General features: G+C 38.3%; 1 protein-coding gene across 2 annotated transcripts in view; it reads right to left on the bottom strand.

The window, feature by feature from the left end:
- The window catches only part of LOC128685847 (nephrin-like), a 317,772-nt gene that overhangs the window by 57,822 nt on the left and 232,045 nt on the right, over positions 1–27,905 (bottom strand). For both annotated transcript variants that reach the window (XM_053772546.2, XM_053772547.2), the window contains 2 exons: positions 3,834–3,985; positions 2,647–2,791 (listed from right to left, as the gene is read on the bottom strand). In XM_053772546.2, coding sequence (XP_053628521.1) covers positions 2,647–2,791; positions 3,834–3,985 — 297 coding nt within the window. The remainder of the gene's footprint in view (positions 1–2,646; positions 2,792–3,833; positions 3,986–27,905) is intronic.

The following is a 27,905-nucleotide window of genomic DNA, read 5'->3' as shown; positions in this document are numbered from 1 at the left end:
CACTGTTTAAAGTCTTTCAAGAAAGAAAAGATCAAGAATAAGTTTGATTACGACACTTTTGGGTTAAATTTACGTAACTTAGTACTATGTAACACAGATGAATTAATTTGATTTGTTGATGTTTCTATTGAATTTTTGTTTGTTTTTGGCAACCTGGACATTGCTTATAAAGTCTGAAGTTGTGTCTATGAAAACATATACACTAAAGGAGACATAATACCAAAATACAAAATACAGGGAAGATAGACTGACTGGCAAAAACAATAATTACAGTGATGTTAGGACGTATTTCTTCAGCCACATTGTGATCCTGAAGAAAAACTTCATGTATAGTTTTAAGAGTAGGTATGACACAGCCCACGAGATTAGTAAGTAATGAATTTGCAAAAAGAATGTTGAGATATAGGGCCAGGAGCTAAGTTTCTACCCTTGTAATTCCATATAGGTAAGTACACACACACGCATGGGTGTGCACACACCAACACACACACACACACACACACACACACACACACACACACACACACACACAGACATACACACAAGGAGTGGACCTAGTAGTGACCAGGGAGGAGGGGCCGGGAGCTATGACTCGACTCCTGTAACCACAATTTGGTGAATATTACGTAAGTACACAACTGGAGAGGAGGTGACGAAGCTATGTGATCCACACACCTCGTAGTTGGTGAGACCAGATAATTTCTGTCCGTTGGTCCTGAGAGAGGGGGCAGAGGCGCTGTGTGCGCCACTAACAACAATCTTCAACAAGTCTATAGAAACAGGGCGATTGTCAGGTGAAGAAGACAGTAAATGTAGTCCAGTTTTATTAAGAAAAGAGACATACAATCAGCATTAAACTACAGAGCAGCGTCACTGATTAACATAGTATATCAAGTAATTGAGAAGATTATCAAACGAGTGATGGAGCACCAGGAGAGGATTAAGTTCATATATATCCAAAATGGCTTCAGGGATGGAAAATCTTACATCGCAAACTTACTGGAGTTTTACGACCAGCTAACATAAACAAGACAGGAGAGGGATGGGTAGAAAAAAGCTAGAGGAGCACGCACGAATAACAAGAAAAACACTGCAATGGATAAAGGAATACCTGACAGGAGGGAAACAACGAGTGATAGTCCGTGACGAGGTGTCAGAGTGGGTGCCTGTGTTGAGTGGGGTTCCACAAGGATGAGTCCTAGGGCCGGTGCTGCTTCTTGTACATGTGAATATGACAGAAGGGATAGAGACAGGTGTCCCTGTTGGCAGATGATGTGAAACTAATGAGGTGAATGCAAGCGGTCGAAGACAAGGAAAAGCTACAAATGGATCCGGACAGGCTACAAGTCTCTAGCAAATGAGTCATGTAGTTTACCTCCAGCAAGTGCAAAGTTATGAAGCTTGGGGAAGGACAAAAAATACCACAAACGGAGTATATGCGCAGGGGGTCAAAGGCTGCAAACCTCACTCATGGAGAAGGACCTTGGAGCATTATACCAAGCAAATACCCTGAGGCGAACATCAACCAAATAACTGCTGCAGTATATTGACTCCTGGAAAAATCTAAGAATAGCGTTTCAAGATCTAAGTAAAGAGTCATTCACGACACTGTACACCGTGTACGTCAGCCCCATACTGGAGTACGTAGCACCAGTATGGAACCCACACCTGGTCCAGCATATCAAGAAATTGGAGAAATTGCAAAGGTATGAAACAAGACTAGTCCTGAAACTACGGGATATGTCCTACGAGGGGAGGTTAAGGAAACTCAACTTAATGACAATGAATGAAGACTGAAGCTTGTCGATAAAGACCTTTATCACTGAAGTATAAATGTTAGGCTCTATCCCTGGGAACAGAAAATACCCACAGCGCGAATAAACTAAATAATGTAGATCTAAATCAAACTGAATAAGAAAACAACTTAAAAGTTGTGTTTACCAGGAATCTAAAGCCATGACAGTGCATCAGTGTGTGTGGTGAAAGTGATAAAGAATAAATAATCAGAATACCGTGACTGGAACAATACACAAATAACCCGCACGTAAGAAAATGAAAATTATGACGATTTTTCGGACCGAAATGTCGTCGAAAGTATGTGCGAGTTACTTGTGAAGATAATAACATTGTTAGCTTCTTATCAAGAAGTGTAAATAATATTAGTTTGAGGTTATACATCAGTTTAATATAACGTCGTTTATATTCTGCTGCTCTGGGATCCATAATACAGATTGAGCATAAATCAGCCGGAAAATATACAAAGTAGAACGTCTAAGAGGATCCCTTCCATCAGAAATCTTTCCTACGCAGATAATCTGAAGACACTGGAGGCGCACTATGGACGGCGTGTATCTGGGGGTGTTATGTCTGAAGTATACAAATGGAAAACCAGAATAAATAGAGGGGATATAATAGGCTCAATCACCGACACAGAGTGCAGAGACTCCTCTGCACTCTGTGTCTTATTCACCTTATCTAGGTTCGTTAGTGATTATTTTCTGGTCCTCGCTTACACACACACACACACACACTCACACACACACACACACACACACACACACACACACACACACACACACACACACACACACACACACACACACACACACACACACACACACACACACAAACACACACACAACTTACACTGGACGTCCAGTTTCCACAGGTCCTGCACTGGCAAGTGATCAATGACAGGAGACTCCGCCAAACACTTGAGAAATTTGCCTCCGTCAGAGTAGCTGGGCACCAGCAGCAGTTTACTTAGTGTGATGTTCCCGTTACTCGCCGTCTGTCCAGGAGAAAGTTACATCTATTAATGATTCCCAGGATCATCGCTTCTGCGCCGCGGTTTGAGACATTGGAAAGGTAATAATGCAAGATTAAAAACTGCCAAGAAATGAGCAGTAGAGGTAGTGTTTGAGGCCAGATTTATCTATCAGCTGACCTGTTTATAAGACGAAAAGATCAACAATCTACCAGTTTGCAAAGAATTTAGTATGTTGTCTACCCACCTCTACTTCCTTTATATATAGAAGTTAAGGGTGAAATTAATAAACAAGGGTGAGAATGTAAATTTATAATTATACGAAAAGTGAAGATTTAGGCATAAACAGAGAAGACAAGGAGAAAAGTAGACAATTTAAACATGAAAATTAAGATTACAAGGAAATCGCCTTTCAATATATCTTACTGCCACTCAGTCTCTTCAATATTTTTTGTTGCATCTCTAAATATTTCTGTTATTTTTTAATACTCTCACTTCATTAACTCCCGCCCCGACCCTCTCTCCCTCGTTACCTCCCTCTCTCCCTCGTTACCTTCCTGTATTACTCCCTCCCTCATTCCCAGCTCCGTCCCTCTCTCCCTCGTTACCTTCCTGTATTACTCCCACCCTCATTCTCAGCCCCGTCCCTCTCTCCCTCGTTACCTCCCTCTCTCCCTCGTTACCTCCCTCTCTCCCTCGTTACCTCCCTCTCTCCCTCGTTACCTCCCTCTCTCCCTCGTTACCTTCCTGTATTACTCCCACCCTCATTCTCAGCCCCGTCCCTCTCTCCCTCGTTACCTCCCTGTACTACTCCCTCCCTCATTCCCAGCTCCGTCCCTATCTCCCTCGTTACCTCCCTGTATTACTCCCTCCCTCATTCCCAGCTCCTTCCCTCTCTCCCTCGTTACCTCCCTGTATTACTCCCTCCCTCATTCCCAGCTCCGTCCCTATCTCCCTCGTTACCTCCCTGTATTACTCCCTCCCTCATTCCCAGCCCCGTCCCTCTCTCCCTCGTTACCTCCCTGTATTACTCCCTCCCTCATTCCCAGCCTTCTTCATTACTTACAGAAACTGTAGCGTTGGTGAGCTGGACACCATCCAGCCACCAGGTGAGGGAGGCTGGAGGTCGTGCTCCCACACTCTGACACACCAGCTCGTACTCCCTGCCAGCCGAGATGGCCTCCCGGGAGGCCAGGATAATCACAGACAGAGGTTTAACTGCAATAAGAGAAAAGAAAAACGGAGGAGAAATGAAACAGCAAAATCAATTTACAGACCGCGGTTCGAGCCCCTTGTCCTCCCTTCTGTTTATTAAACGGCAGTTATTTACAGACCGCGGTTCGAGCCCCTTGTCCTCCCTTCTGTTTATTAAACGGCAGTTATTTACAGACCGCGGTTCGAGCCCCTTGTCCTCCCTTCTGTTTATTAAACGGCAGTTATTTACAGACCGCGGTTCGAGCCCCTTGTCCTCCCTTCTGTTTATTAAACGGCAGTTATTTACAGACCGCGGTTCGAGCCCCTTGTCCTCCCTTCTGTTTATTAAACGGCAGTTATTTACAGACCGCGGTTCGAGCCCCTTGTCCTCCCTTCTGTTTATTAAACGGCAGTTATTTACAGACCGCGGTTCGAGCCCCTTGTCCTCCCTTCTGTTTATTAAACGGCAGTTATTTACAGACCGCGGTTCGAGCCCCTTGTCCTCCCTTCTGTTTATTAAACGGCAGTTATTTACAGACCGCGGTTCGAGCCCCTTGTCCTCCCTTCTGTTTATTAAACGGCAGTTATTTACAGACCGCGGTTCGAGCCCCTTGTCCTCCCTTCTGTTTATTAAACGGCAGTTATTTACAGACCGCGGTTCGAGCCCCTTGTCCTCCCTTCTGTTTATTAAACGGCAGTTATTTACAGACCGCGGTTCGAGCCCCTTGTCCTCCCTTCTGTTTATTAAACGGCAGTTATTTACAGACCGCGGTTCGAGCCCCTTGTCCTCCCTTCTGTTTATTAAACGGCAGTTATTTACAGACCGCGGTTCGAGCCCCTTGTCCTCCCTTCTGTTTATTAAACGGCAGTTATTTACAGACTGCGGTTCGAGCCCCTTGTCCTCCCTTCTGTTTATTAAACGGCAGTTATTTACAGACCGCGGTTCGAGCCCCTTGTCCTCCCTTCTGTTTATTAAACGGCAGTTATTTACAGACCGCGGTTCGAGCCCCTTGTCCTCCCTTCTGTTTATTAAACGGCAGTTATTTACAGACCGCGGTTCGAGCCCCTTGTCCTCCCTTCTGTTTATTAAACGGCAGTTATTTACAGACCGCGGTTCGAGCCCCTTGTCCTCCCTTCTGTTTATTAAACGGCAGTTATTTACAGACCGCGGTTCGAGCCCCTTGTCCTCCCTTCTGTTTATTAAACGGCAGTTATTTACAGACCGCGGTTCGAGCCCCTTGTCCTCCCTTCTGTTTATTAAACGGCAGTTATTTACAGACTGCGGTTCGAGCCCCTTGTCCTCCCTTCTGTTTATTAAACGGCAGTTATTTACAGACCGCGGTTCGAGCCCCTTGTCCTCCCTTCTGTTTATTAAACGGCAGTTATTTACAGACCGCGGTTCGAGCCCCTTGTCCTCCCTTCTGTTTATTAAACGGCAGTTATTTACAGACCGCGGTTCGAGCCCCTTGTCCTCCCTTCTGTTTATTAAACGGCAGTTATTTACAGACCGCGGTTCGAGCCCCTTGTCCTCCCTTCTGTTTATTAAACGGCAGTTATTTACAGACCGCGGTTCGAGCCCCTTGTCCTCCCTTCTGTTTATTAAACGGCAGTTATTTACAGACCGCGGTTCGAGCCCCTTGTCCTCCCTTCTGTTTATTAAACGGCAGTTATTTACAGACCGCGGTTCGAGCCCCTTGTCCTCCCTTCTGTTTATTAAACGGCAGTTATTTACAGACCGCGGTTCGAGCCCCTTGTCCTCCCTTCTGTTTATTAAACGGCAGTTATTTACAGACCGCGGTTCGAGCCCCTTGTCCTCCCTTCTGTTTATTAAACGGCAGTTATTTACAGACCGCGGTTCGAGCCCCTTGTCCTCCCTTCTGTTTATTAAACGGCAGTTATTTACAGACCGCGGTTCGAGCCCCTTGTCCTCCCTTCTGTTTATTAAACGGCAGTTATTTATTATAACTTAATTTGAGTTCATAGCAAATTTGTGAAGATAATAACATTATTTTCAGAGTTCTGGCCACAACATTATGCCAGGTCACATGACCTTTTTATCTGAAATGCATAACAAACTATTATTATTATTATTATAATCAAATAAGCAAGCGCTAAACCGACAAGGGTCATGCAGATAACAAACCAATTATGAGGCGAGGGTCTTAACAAAGCTGGCGAGACGTTATCTACGGGACTTAACAAAATTTACTCTAAGACTTACTAATTTGTCCCTCGAAAGCTACTCTTAATAATGGTCTCCGATTTACCATGTCGTACGACCCTTGAGGGTTTACCGCTTAAATGGATTATATTATTTTTCCCTCTACCCCATTTATCGGCAGCTTCAACGTCTTCACGGGTCTGGATAAGTCTCGAGTGAAGAATAACTAATTAGAATGAAACAAGGAAAGATTAGCAGTGATTCGTGACGATCAGCCGCTTCCAGTAGTCTGCTCGTCAAACCTAAAATACTGTTCTAAGCCTACTTTCACCTAGAAGCCCTCTTATTGAACTGCTAGATTATCTAACATGACAGAGAAAAACGTTTCTCTTGTCCACAAGCCTCTTAGAAAGAAAGCGAGTAGTTTCAGGATAGTATTAGGGAGAACAAGAGAAGCTGGGAATGAAGGAGATACCAAAGGTGTTATCTGGAGGAGAAGCAGAAATTTGAGGCATTTTGGTACCAAGTAAATTAGTCTGACAAGGCGCAAGTCTGTATCCACACGACGGTAAGTGTTAGAGGATATTCTGAACTAAAACTATAAGGGGATCATTGTATAGAGGTTGGTAAGGTAATGAGTCTAGTTGAGAAGACAATTAGTTAAGCTTGAGATTAAGCCGAGTTTATGAAGTTAGGAAGATTGTTAACATGAAAGTGTGAAAAGTAAATTATGAGATCTAATGCCGGGATATTAAGAGATACATAGAGATAAGCAAAATAATAGAGTGTTCACGGAAGGAAAAGTTCAGACTTGTAAAGGTTACAGTACAAGTCTTGTACAGGTTATTGTACAAGTCCTGTACAGGTTACTGTACAAGTCCTGTGCAGGTTACAGTACAAGTCTTGTACAGGTTACTGTACAAGTCTTGTACAGGTTATTGTACAAGTCTTGTACAGGTTACTGTAAAAGTCCTGTACAGGTTACAGTACAAGTCTTGTACAGGTTATTGTACAAGTCCTGTACAGGTTACAGTACAAGTCTTGTACAGGTTACTGTACAAGTCTTGTACAGGTTACTGTACAAGTCTTGTACAGGTTACTGTACAAGTCTTGTACAGGTTACTGTACAAGTCTTGTACAGGTTACTGTACAAGTCTTGTACAGGTTACTGTACAAGTCTTGTACAGGTTACTGTACAAGTCTTGTACAGGTTACAGTACAAGTCTTGTACAGGTTACTGTACAAGTCTTGTACAGGTTACTGTACAAGTCTTGTACAGGTTACTGTACAAGTCTTGTACAGGTTACTGTACAAGTCTTGTACAGGTTACAGTACAAGTTTTGTACAGGTTACTGTACAAGTCTTGTACAGGTTACTGTACAAGTCTTGTACAGGTTACAGTACAAGTCTTGTACAGGTTACAGTACAAGTCTTGTACAGGTTACTGTACAAGTCGTGTACAGGTTACAGTACAAGTCTTGTACAGGTTACAGTACAAGTCTTGTACAGGTTACAGTACAAGTCTTGTACAGGTTACAGTACAAGTCTTGTACAGGTTACAGTACAAGTCTTGTACAGGTTACTGTACAAGTCTTGTACAGGTTACAGTACAAGTCTTGTACAGGTTACAGTACAAGTCTTGTACAGGTTACAGTACAAGTCTTGTACAGGTTACAGTACAAGTCTTGTACAGGTTACAGTACAAGTCTTGTACAGGTTACTGTACAAGTCTTGTACAGGTTACTGTACAAGTCTTGTACAGGTTACAGTACAAGTCTTGTACAGGTTACAGTACAAGTCTTGTACAGGTTACAGTACAAGTCTTGTACAGGTTACAGTACAAGTCTTGTACAGGTTACAGTACAAGTCTTGTACAGGTTACAGTACAAGTTTTGTACAGGTTACAGTACAAGTCTTGTACAGGTTACAGTACAAGTCTTGTACAGGTTACAGTACAAGTCTTGTACAGGTTACAGTACAAGTCTTGTACAGGTTACAGTACAAGTCTTGTACAGGTTACAGTACAAGTCTTGTACAGGTTACAGTACAAGTCTTGTACAGGTTACAGTACAAGTCTTGTACAGGTTACAGTACAAGTCTTGTACAGGTTACTGTACAAGTCTTGTACAGGTTACTGTACAAGTCTTGTACAGGTTACAGTACAAGTCTTGTACAGGTTACTGTACAAGTCTTGTACAGGTTACTGTACAAGTCTTGTACAGGTTACAGTACAAGTCTTGTACAGGTTACAGTACAAGTCTTGTACAGGTTACAGTACAAGTCTTGTACAGGTTACAGTACAAGTCTTGTACAGGTTACAGTACAAGTCTTGTACAGGTTACAGTACAAGTCTTGTACAGGTTACTGTACAAGTCTTGTACAGGTTACTGTACAAGTCTTGTACAGGTTACAGTACAAGTCTTGTACAGGTTACTGTACAAGTCTTGTACAGGTTACTGTACAAGTCTTGTACAGGTTACAGTACAAGTCTTGTACAGGTTACAGTACAAGTCTTGTACAGGTTACTGTACAAGTCGTGTACAGGTTACAGTACAAGTCTTGTACAGGTTACAGTACAAGTCTTGTACAGGTTACAGTACAAGTCTTGTACAGGTTACAGTACAAGTCTTGTACAGGTTACAGTACAAGTCTTGTACAGGTTACAGTACAAGTCTTGTACAGGTTACAGTACAAGTCTTGTACAGGTTACTGTACAAGTCTTGTACAGGTTACAGTACAAGTCTTGTACAGGTTACTGTACAAGTCTTGTACAGGTTACAGTACAAGTCTTGTACAGGTTACAGTACAAGTCTTGTACAGGTTACTGTGCAAGTCTTGTACAGGTTACAGTACAAGTCTTGTACAGGTTACAGTACAAGTCTTGTACAGGTTACTGTGCAAGTCTTGTTCAGGTTACAGTACAAGTCTTGTACAGGTTACAGTACAAGTCTTGTACAGGTTACTGTACAAGTCTTGTACAGGTTACAGTACAAGTCTTGTACAGGTTACAGTACAAGTCTTGTACAGGTTACTGTGCAAGTCTTGTACAGGTTACAGTACAAGTCTTGTACAGGTTACAGTACAAGTCTTGTACAGGTTACTGTACAAGTCTTGTACAGGTTACTGTACAAGTCTTGTACAGGTTACAGTACAAGTCTGCTGTAAACAGTAAAAGAGAAACTTATAAAGAGTGGCGGACATGAACATGAGCTACGGAAGATGTTGTATTACGTAGATTCAATTCAACTTAAAGTTGCGTCTCGTCAAATTAACGCACCTGTAACACTGATACAGTAGACTGTTGTGTCCAGAGCACTGGCTGCTCCCTTTCTGACAGACTTAAGAACACAAGTAACGTGTTCACGATGATAACGAAAATAATGCTGGTTCTTGCCGTGGTGGTAATGGAGGAGCACTGCTGAATGACTACTGACATACAAGACAGGCATTATTCACGATCAAGAGTTCCCATTTAAACAAGTCTCTAAAGTGCTATTTATAAGTTCACTACGTCCCATTTATTACGCCCCTCTCTTCTTCACATTCACTCTTTACTGATTACCCTTAATTTACCTCCCCTTTGCGTTCTTCCTGAACGCATTCCTTTCTTGCTTCCTACATCTTCACATTAATGTCTCATTCACAGGCTATTGTAGTGTACTCTGATGATGCTGGATGTACAACTGTTATTCCTGAAAGAATAATTTAAGACCATTTACTAGAATAGGTCAGCGTTTTCACAGCAGTTATATAGAATTCTTACTGCTGTCTTACACACAGCATCGATGTTCACCTCGTCATTCCGAGTTGTCCAGATTCCCAAAATGCAATACTGGTTATCCAGAAATTTGATTCACCTCATTCTGTCTTCCGTCGTACACAGCTCTGGCTATGTCGCATTTCTAGTAAACACACAGATGTCGTTTATTGCTGAGCTCCTGGACACACTGATGTTTCTGGCCAATAAACAAGCTAAGTTTCTCCTTCAGTTTTTCATCACTTTCCAATTTCCACATAGCGGTGTTTCTTGTTATTCCTTTCTCGGATTTCTTTTTTTAGGAATCCCTCAGAAACTGCACAACACTGGTTTCAGTTAGACCACAATTTTTTTTTTTTTTTGTCAAGCAACGTTTAGGGTTTTCTGGGCATGTTGTTCCCACCGCTGTTGTGTTTGGGAGACTTCTCTCTCTCTTGTTTACATATTGGACACACGTGACTCACTCGCTGATACCTCATGGATAAAACACCCGACACCTTCTGGCATGGAGTGTCAGCCCACTCTTCCAGTCCATCGGGTACACAAAATGTCTTCTGCACCAACACACTCTCTCTGACTCACCTCCACCCAAAATTCCACCTTTGACTCTCTCTCTCTCTCTCTCTCTCTCTCTCTCTCTCTCTCTCTCTCTCTCTCTCTCTCTCTCTCTCTCTCTCTCTCTCTCTCTCTCTCTCTCTCTCTCTCTATCCTTGACTTTTTAACCTAACCTAACCTAACATAACCATACCACAGGAGGGGTAGAACCCGCGGTCAGAGAGTCTCAAAACTCCAGACCGTCTCGTTAGCCACTGGACCAGCTAGACACAATAAGTTTCGTCCAACTAGGTATATTTCTACACCATAGGAAGGTTAGCACAGGCACCACTGTGACCACAAATGCAAGTTTTTACAGACGAATCTCCAGCTAGCATGGCCGTGACGAACTCTAGCTCAAGTCCTCTCAAAGCCGTAAACATGACTCACGAAATCGTAATGACACGATTGCAAACAAACCATACCACTGGCGGGGATAGAACCCGCGATCAGAGAGTCTCAAAACTCCAGACCTATTGCACCAACTTCGAGTCACCACTGGTGCCACCCGTCTCCACTAACCTCTATCCTCACACTCACTCCTAACCTTCACACATTCCACCTCTCGCACATCGCGTCTTGCAGCGATGTATGACCCTTTCGGGTTTAGAGCTTAAATTGGTTATTTTATCATTATTATTATTAATCAAGAGAAAGACTTTCAAATAAGCCATTTCTTCTTCTTTTTTTCCTTTACCATCATCTAAATTGTATGTAAATTACACTGGAAGACATTATCCAGACTTTATGTAGAGTAGTAATGACACGACAGTATTAAGTAACACTACACAGTATCTTAGTAAAGTAACACTACACAGTATCTTAGTAAAGTAACACTACACAGTATCTTAGTAAAGTAACACTACACAATATATTAGTAAAGTAACACTACACAATATCTTAGTAAAGTAACAGTACACAATATCTTAGTAAAGTAACAGTACACAATATCTTAGTAAAGTAACACTACACAATATCTTAGTAAAGTAACACTACACAATACCTTAGTAAAGTAACACTACACAATATCTTAGTAAAGTAACACTACACAATATCTTAGTAAAGTAACAGTACACAATATCTTAGTAAAGTAACAGTACACAATATCTTAGTAAAGTAACACTACACAATATCTTAGTAAAGTAACACTACACAATATCTTAGTAAAGTAACACTACACAATATCTTAGTAAAGTAACACTACACAATATCTTAGTAAAGTAACACTACACAATATCTTAGTAAAGTAACACTACACAATATCTTAGTAAAGTAACACTACACCATATCTTACTTAAGTAACACTACACAATATCTTAGTAAAGTAACACTACACAATATCTTAGTAAAGTAACACTACACAATATCTTAGTAAAGTAACACTACACAATATCTTAGTAAAGTAACACTACACAATATCTTAGTAAAGTAACACTACACCATATCTTACTTAAGTAACACTACACAATATCTTAGTAAAGTAACACTACACAATATCTTAGTAAAGTAACACTACACAATACCTTAGTAAAGTAACACTACACAATATCTTAGTAAAGTAACACTACACAATATCTTAGTAAAGTAACACTACACAATATCTTAGTAAAGTAACACTACACAATATCTTAGTAAAGTAACACTACACAATATCTTAGTAAAGTAACACTACACAATATCTTAGTAAAGTAACACTACACAATATCTTAGTAAAGTAGCACTACACAATATCTTAGTAAAGTAACACTACACAATATCTTAGTAAAGTAACACTACACAATATCTTAGTAAAGTAACACTACACAATATCTTAGTAAAGTAACACTACACCATATCTTACTTAAGTAACACTACACAATATCTTAGTAAAGTAACACTACACAATATCTTAGTAAAGTAACACTACACAATATCTTAGTAAAGTAACACTACACAATATCTTAGTAAAGTAACACTACACAATATCTTAGTAAAGTAACACTACACCATATCTTACTTAAGTAACACTACACAATATCATAGTAAAGTAACACTACACAATATCTTAGTAAAGTAACACTACACAATACCTTAGTAAAGTAACACTACACAATATCTTAGTAAAGTAACACTACACAATATCTTAGTAAAGTAACACTACACAATATCTTAGTAAAGTAACACTACACAATATCTTAGTAAAGTAACACTACACAATATCTTAGTAAAGTAACACTACACAATATCTTAGTAAAGTAACACTACACAATATCTTAGTAAAGTAACACTACACAATATCTTAGTAAAGTAACACTACACAATATCTTAGTAAAGTAACACTACACAATATCTTAGTAAAGTAACACTACACAATATCTTACTTAAGTAACACTACACAATATCTTAGTAAAGTAACACTACACAATATCTTAGTAAAGTAACACTACACAATACCTTAGTAAAGTAACACTACACAATATCTTAGTAAAGTAACACTACAAAATATCTTAGTAAAGTAACACTACACCATATCTTACTTAAGTAACACTACACAATATCTTAGTAAAGTAACACTACACAATATCTTAGTAAAGTAACACTACACAATACCTTAGTAAAGTAACACTACACAATATCTTAGTAAAGTAACACTACACAATATCTTAGTAAAGTAACACTACACAATATCTTAGTAAAGTAACACTACACAATATCTTAGTAAAGTAGCACTACACAATATCTTAGTAAAGTAACACTACACAATATCTTAGTAAAGTAACACTACACAATATCTTAGTAAAGTAACACTACACAATATCTTAGTAAAGTAACACTACACCATATCTTACTTAAGTAACACTACACAATATCTTAGTAAAGTAACACTACACAATATCTTAGTAAAGTAACACTACACAATATCTTAGTAAAGTAACACTACACAATATCTTAGTAAAGTAACACTACACAATATCTTAGTAAAGTAACACTACACCATATCTTACTTAAGTAACACTACACAATATCATAGTAAAGTAACACTACACAATATCTTAGTAAAGTAACACTACACAATACCTTAGTAAAGTAACACTACACAATATCTTAGTAAAGTAACACTACACAATATCTTAGTAAAGTAACACTACACAATATCTTAGTAAAGTAACACTACACAATATCTTAGTAAAGTAACACTACACAATATCTTAGTAAAGTAACACTACACAATATCTTAGTAAAGTAACACTACACAATATCTTAGTAAAGTAACACTACACAATATCTTAGTAAAGTAACACTACACAATATCTTAGTAAAGTAACACTACACAATATCTTAGTAAAGTAACACTACACAATATCTTACTTAAGTAACACTACACAATATCTTAGTAAAGTAACACTACACAATATCTTAGTAAAGTAACACTACACAATACCTTAGTAAAGTAACACTACACAATATCTTAGTAAAGTAACACTACAAAATATCTTAGTAAAGTAACACTACACCATATCTTACTTAAGTAACACTACACAATATCTTAGTAAAGTAACACTACACAATATCTTAGTAAAGTAACACTACAAAATATCTTAGTAAAGTAACACTACACCATATCTTACTTAAGTAACACTACACAATATCTTAGTAAAGTAACACTACACAATATCTTAGTAAAGTAACACTACACAATATCTTAGTAAAGTAACAGTACACAATATCTTAGTAAAGTAACACTACACAATATCTTAGTAAAGTAACACTACACAATATCTTAGTAAAGTAACACTACACAATTTCTTAGTAAAGTAACACTACACAATATCTTAGTAAAGTAACACTACACAATATCTTAGTAAAGTAATACTACACAATATCTTAGTAAAGTAACACTACACAATACCTTAGTAAAGTAACACTACACAATATCTTAGTAAAGTAACACTACACAATACCTTAGTAAAGTAACACTACACAATATCTTAGTAAAGTAACACTACACAATATCTTAGTAAAGTAACACTACACAATATCTTAGTAAAGTAACACTACACAATATCTTAGTAAAGTAACAGTACACAATATCTTAGTAAAGTAACACTACACAATATCTTAGTAAAGTAACACTACACAATACCTTAGTAAAGTAACACTACACAATATCTTAGTAAAGTAACACTACACAATATCTTAGTAAAGTAACACTACACAATATCTTAGTAAAGTAACACTACACAATATCTTAGTAAAGTAACAGTACACAATATCTTAGTAAAGTAACACTACACAATATCTTAGTAAAGTAACACTACACAATATCTTAGTAAAGTAACACTACACAATATCTTAGTAAAGTAACACTACACAATATCTTAGTAAAGTAACACTACACAATATCGTACTGCTCCCCATTGTTTATCGTGAGTGTTGTTTATCGTGACTGTTGTTTATCATGAGTGTTGTTTATCGTGACTGTTGTTTATCGTGACTGTTGTTTATCGTGACTGTTGTTTATCGTGAGTATTGTTTATCGTGACTGTTGTTTATAGTGACTGTTGTTTATCGTGAGTGTTGTTTATCGTGACTGTTGTTTATCGTGACTGTTGTTTATCGTGACTGTTGTTTATCGTGAGTGTTGTTTATCGTGACTGTTGTTTATCGTGACTGTTGTTTATCGTGACTGTTGTTTATCGTGACTGTTGTTTATCGTGACTTGTTTATCGTGACTGTTGTTTATCGTGACTGTTGTTTATCGTGACTGTTGTTTATCGTGACTGTTGTTTATCGTGAGTGTTGTTTATCGTGACTGTTGTTTATCATGAGTGTTGTTTATCGTGACTGTTGTTTATCGTGACTGTTGTTTATCGTGACTGTTGTTTATCGTGAGTATTGTTTATCGTGACTGTTGTTTATAGTGACTGTTGTTTATCGTGAGTGTTGTTTATCGTGACTGTTGTTTATCGTGACTGTTGTTTATCGTGACTGTTGTTTATCGTGAGTGTTGTTTATCGTGACTGTTGTTTATCGTGACTGTTGTTTATCGTGACTGTTGTTTATCGTGACTGTTGTTTATCGTGACTTGTTTATCGTGACTGTTGTTTATCGTGACTGTTGTTTATCGTGACTGTTGTTTATCGTGACTGTTGTTTATCGTGACTGTTGTTTATCGTGAGAGTTGTTTATCGTGAGTGTTGTTTATCGTGAGTGTTGTTTATCGTGACTGTTGTTTATCGTGACTGTTGTTTATCGTGACCGTTGTTTATCGTGACTGTTGTTTATCGTGACTGTTGTTTATCGTGACTGTTGTTTATCGTGACTGTTGTTTATCGTGACTGTTGTTTATCGTGACTGTTGTTTATCGTGAGAGTTGTTTATCGTGAGTGTTGTTTATCGTGAGTGTTGTTTATCGTGACTGTTGTTTATCGTGACTGTTGTTTATCGTGACCGTTGTTTATCGTGACTGTTGTTTATCGTGACTTGTTTATCGTGACTGTTGTTTATCGTGACTGTTGTTTATCGTGACTGTTGTTTATCGTGACTGTTGTTTATCGTGACTGTTGTTTATCGTGACTGTTGTTTATCGTGACTGTTGTTTATCGTGAGAGTTGTTTATCGTGAGTGTTGTTTATCGTGAGTGTTGTTTATCGTGACTGTTGTTTATCGTGACTGTTGTTTATCGTGACCGTTGTTTATCGTGACTGTTGTTTATCGTGACTGTTGTTTATCGTGAGTGTTGTTTATCGTGACTGTTGTTTATCGTGAGTGTTGTTTATCGTGAGTGTTGTTTATCGTGAGTGTTGTTTATCGTGACTGTTGTTTATCGTGAGTGTTGTTTATCGTGAGTGTTGCTTATCGTGACTGTTGTTTATCGTGACTGTTGTTTATCGTGAGTGTTGTTTATCGTGACTGTTGTTTATCGTGACTGTTGTTTATCGTGAGTGTTGTTTATCGTGACTGTTGTTTATCGTGACTGTTGTTTATCGTGACTGTTGTTTATCGTGACTGTTGTTTATCGTGACTGTTGTTTATCGTGACTGTTGTTTATCGTGAGTGTTGTTTATCGTGACTGTTGTTTATAGTGAGTGTTGTGTATCGTGAGTGTTGTTTATCGAGACTGTTGTTTATCGTGACTGTTGTTTATCGTGACTGTTGTTTATCGTGAGTGTTGTTTATCGTGACTGTTGTTTATCGTGACTGTTTTTTATCGTGACTGTTGTTTATCGTGACTGTTGTTTATAGTGACTGTTGTTTATCGTGACTGTTGTTTACAGTGACTGTTGTTTATCGTGACTGTTGTTTATCGTGACTGTTGTTTATCGTGAGTGTTGTTTATCGTGAGTGTTGTTTATCGTGACTGTTGTTTATCGTGAGAGTTGTTTATCGTGAGTGTTGTTTATCGTGAGTGTTGTTTATCGTGACTGTTGTTTATCGTGACTGTTGTTTATCGTGACTGTTGTTTATCGTGACTGTTGTTTATCGTGACTGTTGTTTATCGTGAGTGTTGTTTATCGTGACTGTTGTTTATCGTGAGTGTTGTTTATCGTGAGTGTTGTTTATCGTGACTGTTGTTTATCGTGACTGTTGTTTATCGTGACTGTTGTTTATCGTGAGTGTTGTTTATGGTGACTGTTGTTTATCGTGACTGTTGTTTATCGTGACTGTTGTTTATCGTGACTGTTGTTTATCGTGACTGTTGTTTATCGTGACTGTTGTTTATCGTGACTGTTGTTTATCGTGACTGTTGTTTATCATGAGTGTTGTTTATTGTGACTGTTGTTTATCGTGACTGTTGTTTATCGTGAGTGTTGTTTATCGTGACTGTTGTTTATAGTGACTGTTGTTTATCGTGAGTGTTGTTTATCGTGACTGTTGTTTATCGTGACTGTTGTTTATCGTGACTGTTGTTTATCGTGAGTGTTGTTTATCGTGACTGTTGTTTATCGTGACTGTTGTTTATCGTGACTGTTGTTTACCGTGACTGTTGATTATCGTGACTGTTGTTTATCGTAACTGTTGTTTATCGTGACTGTTGTTTATCGTGACTGTTGTTTATCGTGACTGTTGTTTATCGTGACTGTTGTTTATCGTGACTGTTGTTTATCGTGAGAGTTGTTTATCGTGAGTGTTGTTTATCGTGAGTGTTGTTTATCGTGACTGTTGTTTATCGTGACTGTTGTTTATCGTGACTGTTGTTTATCGTGACTGTTGTTTATCGTGACTGTTGTTTATCGTGAGTGTTGTTTATCGTGACTGTTGTTTATCGTGAGTGTTGTTTATCGTGAGTGTTGTTTATCGTGACTGTTGTTTATCGTGACTGTTGTTTATCGTGACTGTTGTTTATCGTGACTGTTGTTTATCGTGAGTGTTGTTTATCGTGAGTGTTGTTTATCGTGACTGTTGTTTATCGTGAGTGTTGTTTATCGTGAGTGTTGTTTATCGTGACTGTTGTTTATCGTGACTGTTGTTTATCGTGAGTGTTGTTTATCGTGACTGTTGTTTATCGTGACTGTTGTTTATCGTGAGTGTTGTTTATCGTGAGTGTTGTTTATCGTGACTGTTGTTTATCGTGACTGTTGTTTATCGTGACTGTTGTTTATCGTGAGTGTTGTTTATCGTGACTGTTGTTTATCGTGACTGTTGTTTATCGTGACTGTTGTTTATCGTGACTGTTGTTTATCGTGACTTGTTTATCGTGACTGTTGTTTATCGTGACTGTTGTTTATCGTGACTGTTGTTTATCGTGACTGTTGTTTATCGTGACTGTTGTTTATCGTGAGAGTTGTTTATCGTGAGTGTTGTTTATCGTGAGTGTTGTTTATCGTGACTGTTGTTTATCGTGACTGTTGTTTATCGTGACCGTTGTTTATCGTGACTGTTGTTTATCGTGACTGTTGTTTATCGTGACTGTTGTTTATCGTGACTGTTGTTTATCGTGACTGTTGTTTATCGTGACTGTTGTTTATCGTGAGAGTTGTTTATCGTGAGTGTTGTTTATCGTGAGTGTTGTTTATCGTGACTGTTGTTTATCGTGACTGTTGTTTATCGTGACCGTTGTTTATCGTGACTGTTGTTTATCGTGACTTGTTTATCGTGACTGTTGTTTATCGTGACTGTTGTTTATCGTGACTGTTGTTTATCGTGACTGTTGTTTATCGTGACTGTTGTTTATCGTGACTGTTGTTTATCGTGACTGTTGTTTATCGTGAGAGTTGTTTATCGTGAGTGTTGTTTATCGTGAGTGTTGTTTATCGTGACTGTTGTTTATCGTGACTGTTGTTTATCGTGACCGTTGTTTATCGTGACTGTTGTTTATCGTGACTGTTGTTTATCGTGAGTGTTGTTTATCGTGACTGTTGTTTATCGTGAGTGTTGTTTATCGTGAGTGTTGTTTATCGTGAGTGTTGTTTATCGTGACTGTTGTTTATCGTGAGTGTTGTTTATCGTGAGTGTTGCTTATCGTGACTGTTGTTTATCGTGACTGTTGTTTATCGTGAGTGTTGTTTATCGTGACTGTTGTTTATCGTGACTGTTGTTTATCGTGAGTGTTGTTTATCGTGACTGTTGTTTATCGTGACTGTTGTTTATCGTGACTGTTGTTTATCGTGACTGTTGTTTATCGTGACTGTTGTTTATCGTGACTGTTGTTTATCGTGAGTGTTGTTTATCGTGACTGTTGTTTATAGTGAGTGTTGTGTATCGTGAGTGTTGTTTATCGAGACTGTTGTTTATCGTGACTGTTGTTTATCGTGACTGTTGTTTATCGTGAGTGTTGTTTATCGTGACTGTTGTTTATCGTGACTGTTTTTTATCGTGACTGTTGTTTATCGTGACTGTTGTTTATAGTGACTGTTGTTTATCGTGACTGTTGTTTACAGTGACTGTTGTTTATCGTGACTGTTGTTTATCGTGACTGTTGTTTATCGTGAGTGTTGTTTATCGTGAGTGTTGTTTATCGTGACTGTTGTTTATCGTGAGAGTTGTTTATCGTGAGTGTTGTTTATCGTGAGTGTTGTTTATCGTGACTGTTGTTTATCGTGACTGTTGTTTATCGTGACTGTTGTTTATCGTGACTGTTGTTTATCGTGACTGTTGTTTATCGTGAGTGTTGTTTATCGTGACTGTTGTTTATCGTGAGTGTTGTTTATCGTGAGTGTTGTTTATCGTGACTGTTGTTTATCGTGACTGTTGTTTATCGTGACTGTTGTTTATCGTGAGTGTTGTTTATGGTGACTGTTGTTTATCGTGACTGTTGTTTATCGTGACTGTTGTTTATCGTGACTGTTGTTTATCGTGACTGTTGTTTATCGTGACTGTTGTTTATCGTGACTGTTGTTTATCGTGACTGTTGTTTATCATGAGTGTTGTTTATTGTGACTGTTGTTTATCGTGACTGTTGTTTATCGTGAGTGTTGTTTATCGTGACTGTTGTTTATAGTGACTGTTGTTTATCGTGAGTGTTGTTTATCGTGACTGTTGTTTATCGTGACTGTTGTTTATCGTGACTGTTGTTTATCGTGAGTGTTGTTTATCGTGACTGTTGTTTATCGTGACTGTTGTTTATCGTGACTGTTGTTTACCGTGACTGTTGATTATCGTGACTGTTGTTTATCGTAACTGTTGTTTATCGTGACTGTTGTTTATCGTGACTGTTGTTTATCGTGACTGTTGTTTATCGTGACTGTTGTTTATCGTGACTGTTGTTTATCGTGAGAGTTGTTTATCGTGAGTGTTGTTTATCGTGAGTGTTGTTTATCGTGACTGTTGTTTATCGTGACTGTTGTTTATCGTGACTGTTGTTTATCGTGACTGTTGTTTATCGTGACTGTTGTTTATCGTGAGTGTTGTTTATCGTGACTGTTGTTTATCGTGAGTGTTGTTTATCGTGAGTGTTGTTTATCGTGACTGTTGTTTATCGTGACTGTTGTTTATCGTGACTGTTGTTTATCGTGACTGTTGTTTATCGTGAGTGTTGTTTATCGTGAGTGTTGTTTATCGTGACTGTTGTTTATCGTGAGTGTTGTTTATCGTGAGTGTTGTTTATCGTGACTGTTGTTTATCGTGACTGTTGTTTATCGTGAGTGTTGTTTATCGTGACTGTTGTTTATCGTGACTGTTGTTTATCGTGAGTGTTGTTTATCGTGACTGTTGTTTATCGTGACTGTTGTTTATCGTGACTGTTGTTTATCGTGACTGTTGTTTATCGTGACTGTTGTTTATCGTGACTGTTGTTTATAGTGACTGTTGTTTATCGTGACTGTTGTTTATCGTGACTGTTGTTTATCGTGACTGTTGTTTATCGTGACTGTTGTTTATCGTGACTGTTGTTTATCGTGACTGTTGTTTATCGTGACTGTTGTTTATCGTGACTGTTTTTTATCGTGACTGTTGTTTATCGTGACTGTTGTTTATCGTGACTGTTGTTTATCGTGACTGTTTTTTATCGTGACTGTTGTTTATCGTGACTGTTGTTTATAGTGACTGTTGTTTATCGTGACTGTTGTTTATAGTGACTGTTGTTTATAGTGACTGTTGTTTATCGTGACTGTTGTTTATCGTGACTGTTGTTTATCGTGACTGTTGTTTATCGTGACTGTTGTTTATCGTGACTGTTGTTTATCGTGACTGTTGTTTATCGTGACTGTTGTTTATCGTGACTGTTGTTTATCGTGACTGTTGTTTATCGTGAGTGTTGTTTATCGTGACTGTTGTTTATAGTGACTGTTGTTTATCGTGACTGTTGTTTATCGTGACTGTTGTTTATCGTGACTGTTGTTTATCGTGAGTGTTGTTTATCGTGACTGTTGTTTATCGTGACTGTTGTTTATCGTGACTGTTGTTTATCGTGACTGTTGTTTATCGTGACTGTTGTTTATCGTGACTGTTGTTTATCGTGACTGTTGTTTATCGTGACTGTTGTTTATCGTGACTGTTGTTTATCGTGAGTGTTGTTTATCGTGACTGTTGTTTATCGTGACTGTTGTTTATCGTGACTGTTGTTTATCGTGACTGTTGTTTATCGTGACTGTTGTTTATCGTGACTGTTGTTTATCGTGACTGTTGTTTATCGTGACTGTTGTTTATCGTGACTGTTGTTTATCGTGACTGTTGTTTATCGTGACTGTTGTTTATTGTGACTGTTGTTTATCGTGACTGTTGTTTATCGTGACTGTTGTTTATCGTGACTGTTGTTTATCGTGAGTGTTGTTTATCGTGACTGTTGTTTATCGTGACTGTTGTTTATCGTGACTGTTGTTTATCGTGACTGTTGTTTATCGTGACTGTTGTTTATCGTGAGTGTTGTTTATCGTGACTGTTGTTTATCGTGACTGTTGTTTATCGTGACTGTTGTTTATCGTGAGTGTTGTTTATCGTGACTGTTGTTTATCGTGACTGTTGTTTATCGTGACTGTTATCGTGAGTGTTGTTTATCGTGAGTGTTGCTTATCGTGACTGTTGTTTATCGTGACTGTTGTTTATCGTGACTGTTATCGTGAGTGTTGTTTATCGTGAGTGTTGTTTATCGTGACTGTTGTTTATCGTGACTGTTGTTTATCGTGACTGTTGTTTATCGTGAGTGTTGTTTATCGTGACTGTTGTTTATCGTGACTGTTGTTTATCGTGACTGTTATCGTGAGTGTTGTTTATCGTGAGTGTTGTTTATCGTGACTGTTGTTTATCGTGACTGTTGTTTATCGTGAGTGTTGTTTATCGTGACTGTTGTTTATCGTGAGTGTTGTTTATCGTGACTGTTGTTTATCGTGACTGTTGTTTATCGTAACTGTTGTTTATCGTGACTGTTGTTTATCGTGACTGTTGTTTATCGTGACTGTTGTTTATCGTGACTGTTGTTTATCGTGAGTGTTGTTTATCGTGACTGTTGTTTATCGTGACTGTTGTTTATCGTGACTGTTGTTTATCGTGACTGTTGTTTATCGTGACTGTTGTTTATCGTGACTGTTGTTTATCGTGAGTGTTGTTTATCGTGAGTGTTGTTTATCGTGACTGTTGTTTATCGTGACTGTTATCGTGAGTGTTGTTTATCGTGAGTGTTGTTTATCGTGACTGTTGTTTATCGTGACTGTTGTTTATCGTGACTGTTGTTTATCGTGAGTGTTGTTTATCGTGACTGTTGTTTATCGTGACTGTTGTTTATCGTGACTGTTGTTTATCGTGAGTGTTGTTTGTCGTGACTGTTGTTTATCGTGACTGTTGTTTATCGTGAGTGTTGTTTATCGTGTCTGTTGTTTATCGTGAGTGTTGTTTATCGTGACTGTTGTTTATCGTGACTGTTGTTTATCGTGACTGTTGTTTATCGTGACTGTTGTTTATAGTGACTGTTGTTTATCGTGACTGTTTTTTATCGTGACTGTTGTTTATCGTGACTGTTGTTTATCGTGACTGTTGTTTATCGTGACTGTTTTTCATCGTGACTCTTGTTTATCGTGACTGTTGTTTATAGTGACTGTTGTTTATAGTGACTGTTGTTTATAGTGACTGTTGTTTATCATGACTGTTGTTTATCGTGACTGTTGTTTATAGTGACTGTTGTTTATAGTGACTGTTGTTTATCGTGACTGTTGTTTATCGTGACTGTTGTTTATCGTGACTGTTGTTTATCGTGACTGTTGTTTATCGTGACTGTTGTTTATCGTGACTGTTGTTTATCGTGACTGTTGTTTATCGTGACTGTTGTTTATCGTGACTGTTGTTTATCGTGACTGTTGTTTATCGTGAGTGTTGTTTATCGTGACTGTTGTTTATAGTGACTGTTGTTTATCGTGACTGTTGTTTATCGTGACTGTTGTTTATCGTGACTGTTGTTTATCGTGAGTGTTGTTTATCGTGACTGTTGTTTATCGTGACTGTTGTTTATCGTGACTGTTGTTTATCGTGACTGTTGTTTATCGTGACTGTTGTTTATCGTGACTGTTGTTTATCGTGACTGTTGTTTATCGTGACTGTTGTTTATCGTGACTGTTGTTTATCGTGAGTGTTGTTTATCGTGACTGTTGTTTATCGTGACTGTTGTTTATCGTGACTGTTGTTTATCGTGACTGTTGTTTATCGTGACTGTTGTTTATCGTGACTGTTGTTTATGGTGACTGTTGTTTATCGTGACTGTTGTTTATCGTGACTGTTGTTTATCGTGACTGTTGTTTATTGTGACTGTTGTTTATCGTGACTGTTGTTTATCGTGACTGTTGTTTATCGTGACTGTTGTTTATCGTGACTGTTGTTTATCGTGAGTGTTGTTTATCGTGACTGTTGTTTATCGTGACTGTTGTTTATCGTGACTGTTGTTTATCGTGACTGTTGTTTATCGTGACTGTTGTTTATCGTGACTGGTGTTTATCGTGACTGTTGTTTATCGTGACTGTTGTTTATCGTGAGTGTTGTTTATCGTGACTGTTGTTTATCGTGACTGTTGTTTATCGTGACTGTTATCGTGAGTGTTGTTTATCGTGAGTGTTGTTTATCGTGACTGTTGTTTATCGTGACTGTTGTTTATCGTGACTGTTATCGTGAGTGTTGTTTATCGTGAGTGTTGTTTATCGTGACTGTTGTTTATCGTGACTGTTGTTTATCGCGAGTGTTGTTTATCGTGACTGTTGTTTATCGTGAGTGTTGTTTATCGTGACTGTTGTTTATCGTGACTGTTGTTTATCGTGACTGTTGTTTATCGTGACTGTTGTTTATCGTGACTGTTGTTTATCGTGACTGTTGTTTATCGTGACTGTTGTTTATCGTGAGTGTTGTTTATCGTGACTGTTGTTTATCGTGACTGTTGTTTATCGTGACTGTTGTTTATCGTGACTGTTGTTTATCGTGAGTGTTGTTTATCGTGACTGTCGTTTATCGTGACTGTTGTTTATCGTGACTGTTGTTTATCGTGACTGTTGTTTATCGTGACTGTTGTTTATCGTGACTGTTGTTTATCGTGACTGTTATCGTGAGTGTTGTTTATCGTGAGTGTTGTTTATCGTGACTGTTGTTTATCGTGACTGTTGTTTATCGTGAGTGTTGTTTATCGTGACTGTTGTTTATCGTGACTGTTGTTTATCGTGACTGTTATCGTGAGTGTTGTTTATCGTGAGTGTTGTTTATCGTGACTGTTGTTTATCGTGACTGTTGTTTATCGTGACTGTTATCGTGAGTGTTGTTTATCGTGAGTGTTGTTTATCGTGACTGTTGTTTATCGTGACTGTTGTTTATCGCGAGTGTTGTTTATCGTGACTGTTGTTTATCGTGAGTGTTGTTTATCGTGACTGTTGTTTATCGTGACTGTTGTTTATCGTGACTGTTGTTTATCGTGACTGTTGTTTATCGTGACTGTTGTTTATCGTGACTGTTGTTTATCGTGAGTGTTGTTTATCGTGACTGTTGTTTATCGTGACTGTTGTTTATCGTGACTGTTGTTTATCGTGACTGTTGTTTATCGTGAGTGTTGTTTATCGTGACTGTCGTTTATCGTGACTGTTGTTTATCGTGACTGTTGTTTATCGTGAGTGTTGTTTATCGTGACTGTTGTTTATCGTGACTGTTGTTTATCGTGACTGTTATCGTGAGTGTTGTTTATCGTGAGTGTTGTTTATCGTGACTGTTGTTTATCGTGACTTTTGTTTATCGTGAGTGTTGTTTATCGTGACTGTTGTTTATCGTGACTGTTATCGTGAGTGTTGTTTATCGTGACTGTTGTTTATCGTAACTGTTGTTTATCGTGACTGTTGTTTATCGTGACTGTTGTTTATCGTGACTGTTGTTTATCGTGACTGTTGTTTATCGTGAGTGTTGTTTATCGTGACTGTTGTTTATCGTGACTGTTGTTTATCGTGACTGTTGTTTATCGTGACTGTTGTTTATCGTGACTGTTGTTTATCGTGACTGTTGTTTATCGTGACTGTTGTTTATCGTGAGTGTTGTTTATCGTGAGTGTTGTTTATCGTGACTGTTGTTTATCGTGACTGTTATCGTGAGTGTTGTTTATCGTGAGTGTTGTTTATCGTGACTGTTGTTTATCGTGACTGTTGTTTATCGTGACTGTTGTTTATCGTGAGTGTTGTTTATCGTGACTGTTGTTTATCGTGACTGTTGTTTATCGTGACTGTTGTTTATCGTGAGTGTTGTTTGTCGTGACTGTTGTTTATCGTGACTGTTGTTTATCGTGAGTGTTGTTTATCGTGTCTGTTGTTTATCGTGACTGTTGTTTATCGTGACTGTTGTTTATCGTGACTGTTGTTTATCGTGACTGTTGTTTATCGTGACTGTTGTTTATAGTGACTGTTGTTTATCGTGACTGTTGTTTATCGTGACTGTTGTTTATCGTGACTGTTGTTTATCGTGACTGTTGTTTATCGTGAGTGTTGTTTATCGTGACTGTTGTTTATCGTGAGTGTTGTTTATCGTGACTGTTGTTTATCGTGACTGTTGTTTATCGTGACTGTTGTTTATCGTGACTGTTGTTTATAGTGACTGTTGTTTATCGTGACTGTTGTTTATCGTGACTGTTGTTTATCGTGACTGTTGTTTATCGTGACTGTTGTTTATCGTGAGTGTTGTTTATCGTGAGTGTTGTTTATCGTGAGTGTTGTTTATCGTGACTGTTGTTTATCGTGACTGTTGTTTATCGTGACTGTTGTTTATCGTGAGTGTTGTTTATCGTGACTGTTGTTTATCGTGACTGTTGTTTATAGTGACTGTTGTTTATCGTGACTGTTGTTTATCGTGACTGTTGTTTATCGTGACTGTTGTTTATCGTGACTGTTGTTTATCGTGAGTGTTGTTTATCGTGAGTGTTGTTTATCGTGAGTGTTGTTTATCGTGACTGTTGTTTATCGTGACTGTTGTTTATCGTGACTGTTTTTTATCGTGACTGTTGTTTATCGTGAGTGTTGTTTATCGTGAGTGTTGTTTATCGTGACTGTTGTTTATCGTGACTGTTGTTTATCGTGAGTGTTGTTTATCGTGAGTGTTGTTTATCGTGACTGTTGTTTATCGTGACTGTTGTTTATCGTGACTGTTGTTTATCGTGACTGTTGTTTATCGTGAGTGTTGTTTATCGTGAGTGTTGTTTATCGTGACTGTTGTTTATCGTGACTGTTGTTTATCGTGACTGTTGTTTATCGTGACTGTTGTTTATCGTGAGTGTTGTTTATCGTGAGTGTTGTTTATCGTGAGTGTTGTTTATCGTGAGTGTTGTTTATCGTGACTGTTGTTTATCGTGAGTGTTGTTTATCGTGACTGTTGTTTATAGTGACTGTTGTTTATCGTGACTGTTGTTTATCGTGACTGTTGTTTATCGTGAGTGTTGTTTATCGTGAGTGTTGTTTATCGTGAGTGTTGTTTATCGTGACTGTTGTTTATCGTGAGTGTTGTTTATCGTGAGTGTTGTTTATCGTGAGTGTTGTTTATCGTGACTGTTGTTTATCGTGAGTGTTGTTTATCGTGACTGTTGTTTATCGTGAGTGTTGTTTATCGTGAGTGTTGTTTATCGTGACTGTTGTTTATCGTGACTGTTGTTTATCGTGACTGTTGTTTATCGTGAGTGTTGTTTATCGTGACTGTTGTTTATAGTGACTGTTGTTTATCGTGAGTGTTGTTTATCGTGACTGTTGTTTATAGTGACTGTTGTTTATCGTGAGTGTTGTTTATCGTGACTGTTGTTTATAGTGACTGTTGTTTATCGTGAGTGTTGTTTATCGTGACTGTTGTTTATAGTGACTGTTGTTTATCGTGAGTGTTGTTTATCGTGACTGTTGTTTATCGTGAGTGTTGTTTATCGTGACTGTTGTTTATCGTGAGTGTTGTTTATCGTGAGTGTTGTTTATCGTGACTGTTGTTTATCGTGACTGTTGTTTATCGTGACTGTTGTTTATCGTGAGTGTTGTTTATCGTGACTGTTGTTTATAGTGACTGTTGTTTATCGTGAGTGTTGTTTATCGTGAGTGTTGTTTATCGTGAGTGTTGTTTATCGTGACTGTTGTTTATCGTGAGTGTTGTTTATCGTGACTGTTGTTTATCGTGAGTGTTGTTTATCGTGAGTGTTGTTTATCGTGACTGTTGTTTATCGTGAGTGTTGTTTATCGTGAGTGTTGTTTATCGTGAGTGTTGTTTATCGTGACTGTTGTTTATCGTGAGTGTTGTTTATCGTGAGTGTTGTTTATCGTGAGTGTTGTTTATCGTGAGTGTTGCAGTTCTGCACGAAACTTCACTTGATAACAATGACAATATTCCACACACTACAACATAAGAAAACAGTTGTGTACAAAGTTTAGAAAACCGACTGGTTGATAAATGAGACACTTGTGCAACATTTGGGTTTCTTTATTTTGAAAACATTCCGGCAGATAGCAGCTTCTTCAGTCCAATACCAAGAAAAACGGTGGAAGATACGGTGGAGTTTAAGGTAATCATTCCCTCAGCCTGGAGTCGATGTGTTCAGTCCATCA

Source organism: Cherax quadricarinatus, unplaced genomic scaffold (assembly GCF_038502225.1).
Source record: "Cherax quadricarinatus isolate ZL_2023a unplaced genomic scaffold, ASM3850222v1 Contig11, whole genome shotgun sequence".
NCBI classification, from domain to species: Eukaryota; Metazoa; Arthropoda; class Malacostraca; order Decapoda; family Parastacidae; genus Cherax; species Cherax quadricarinatus.
This window is presented reverse-complemented; position numbering and strand designations above follow the sequence as displayed.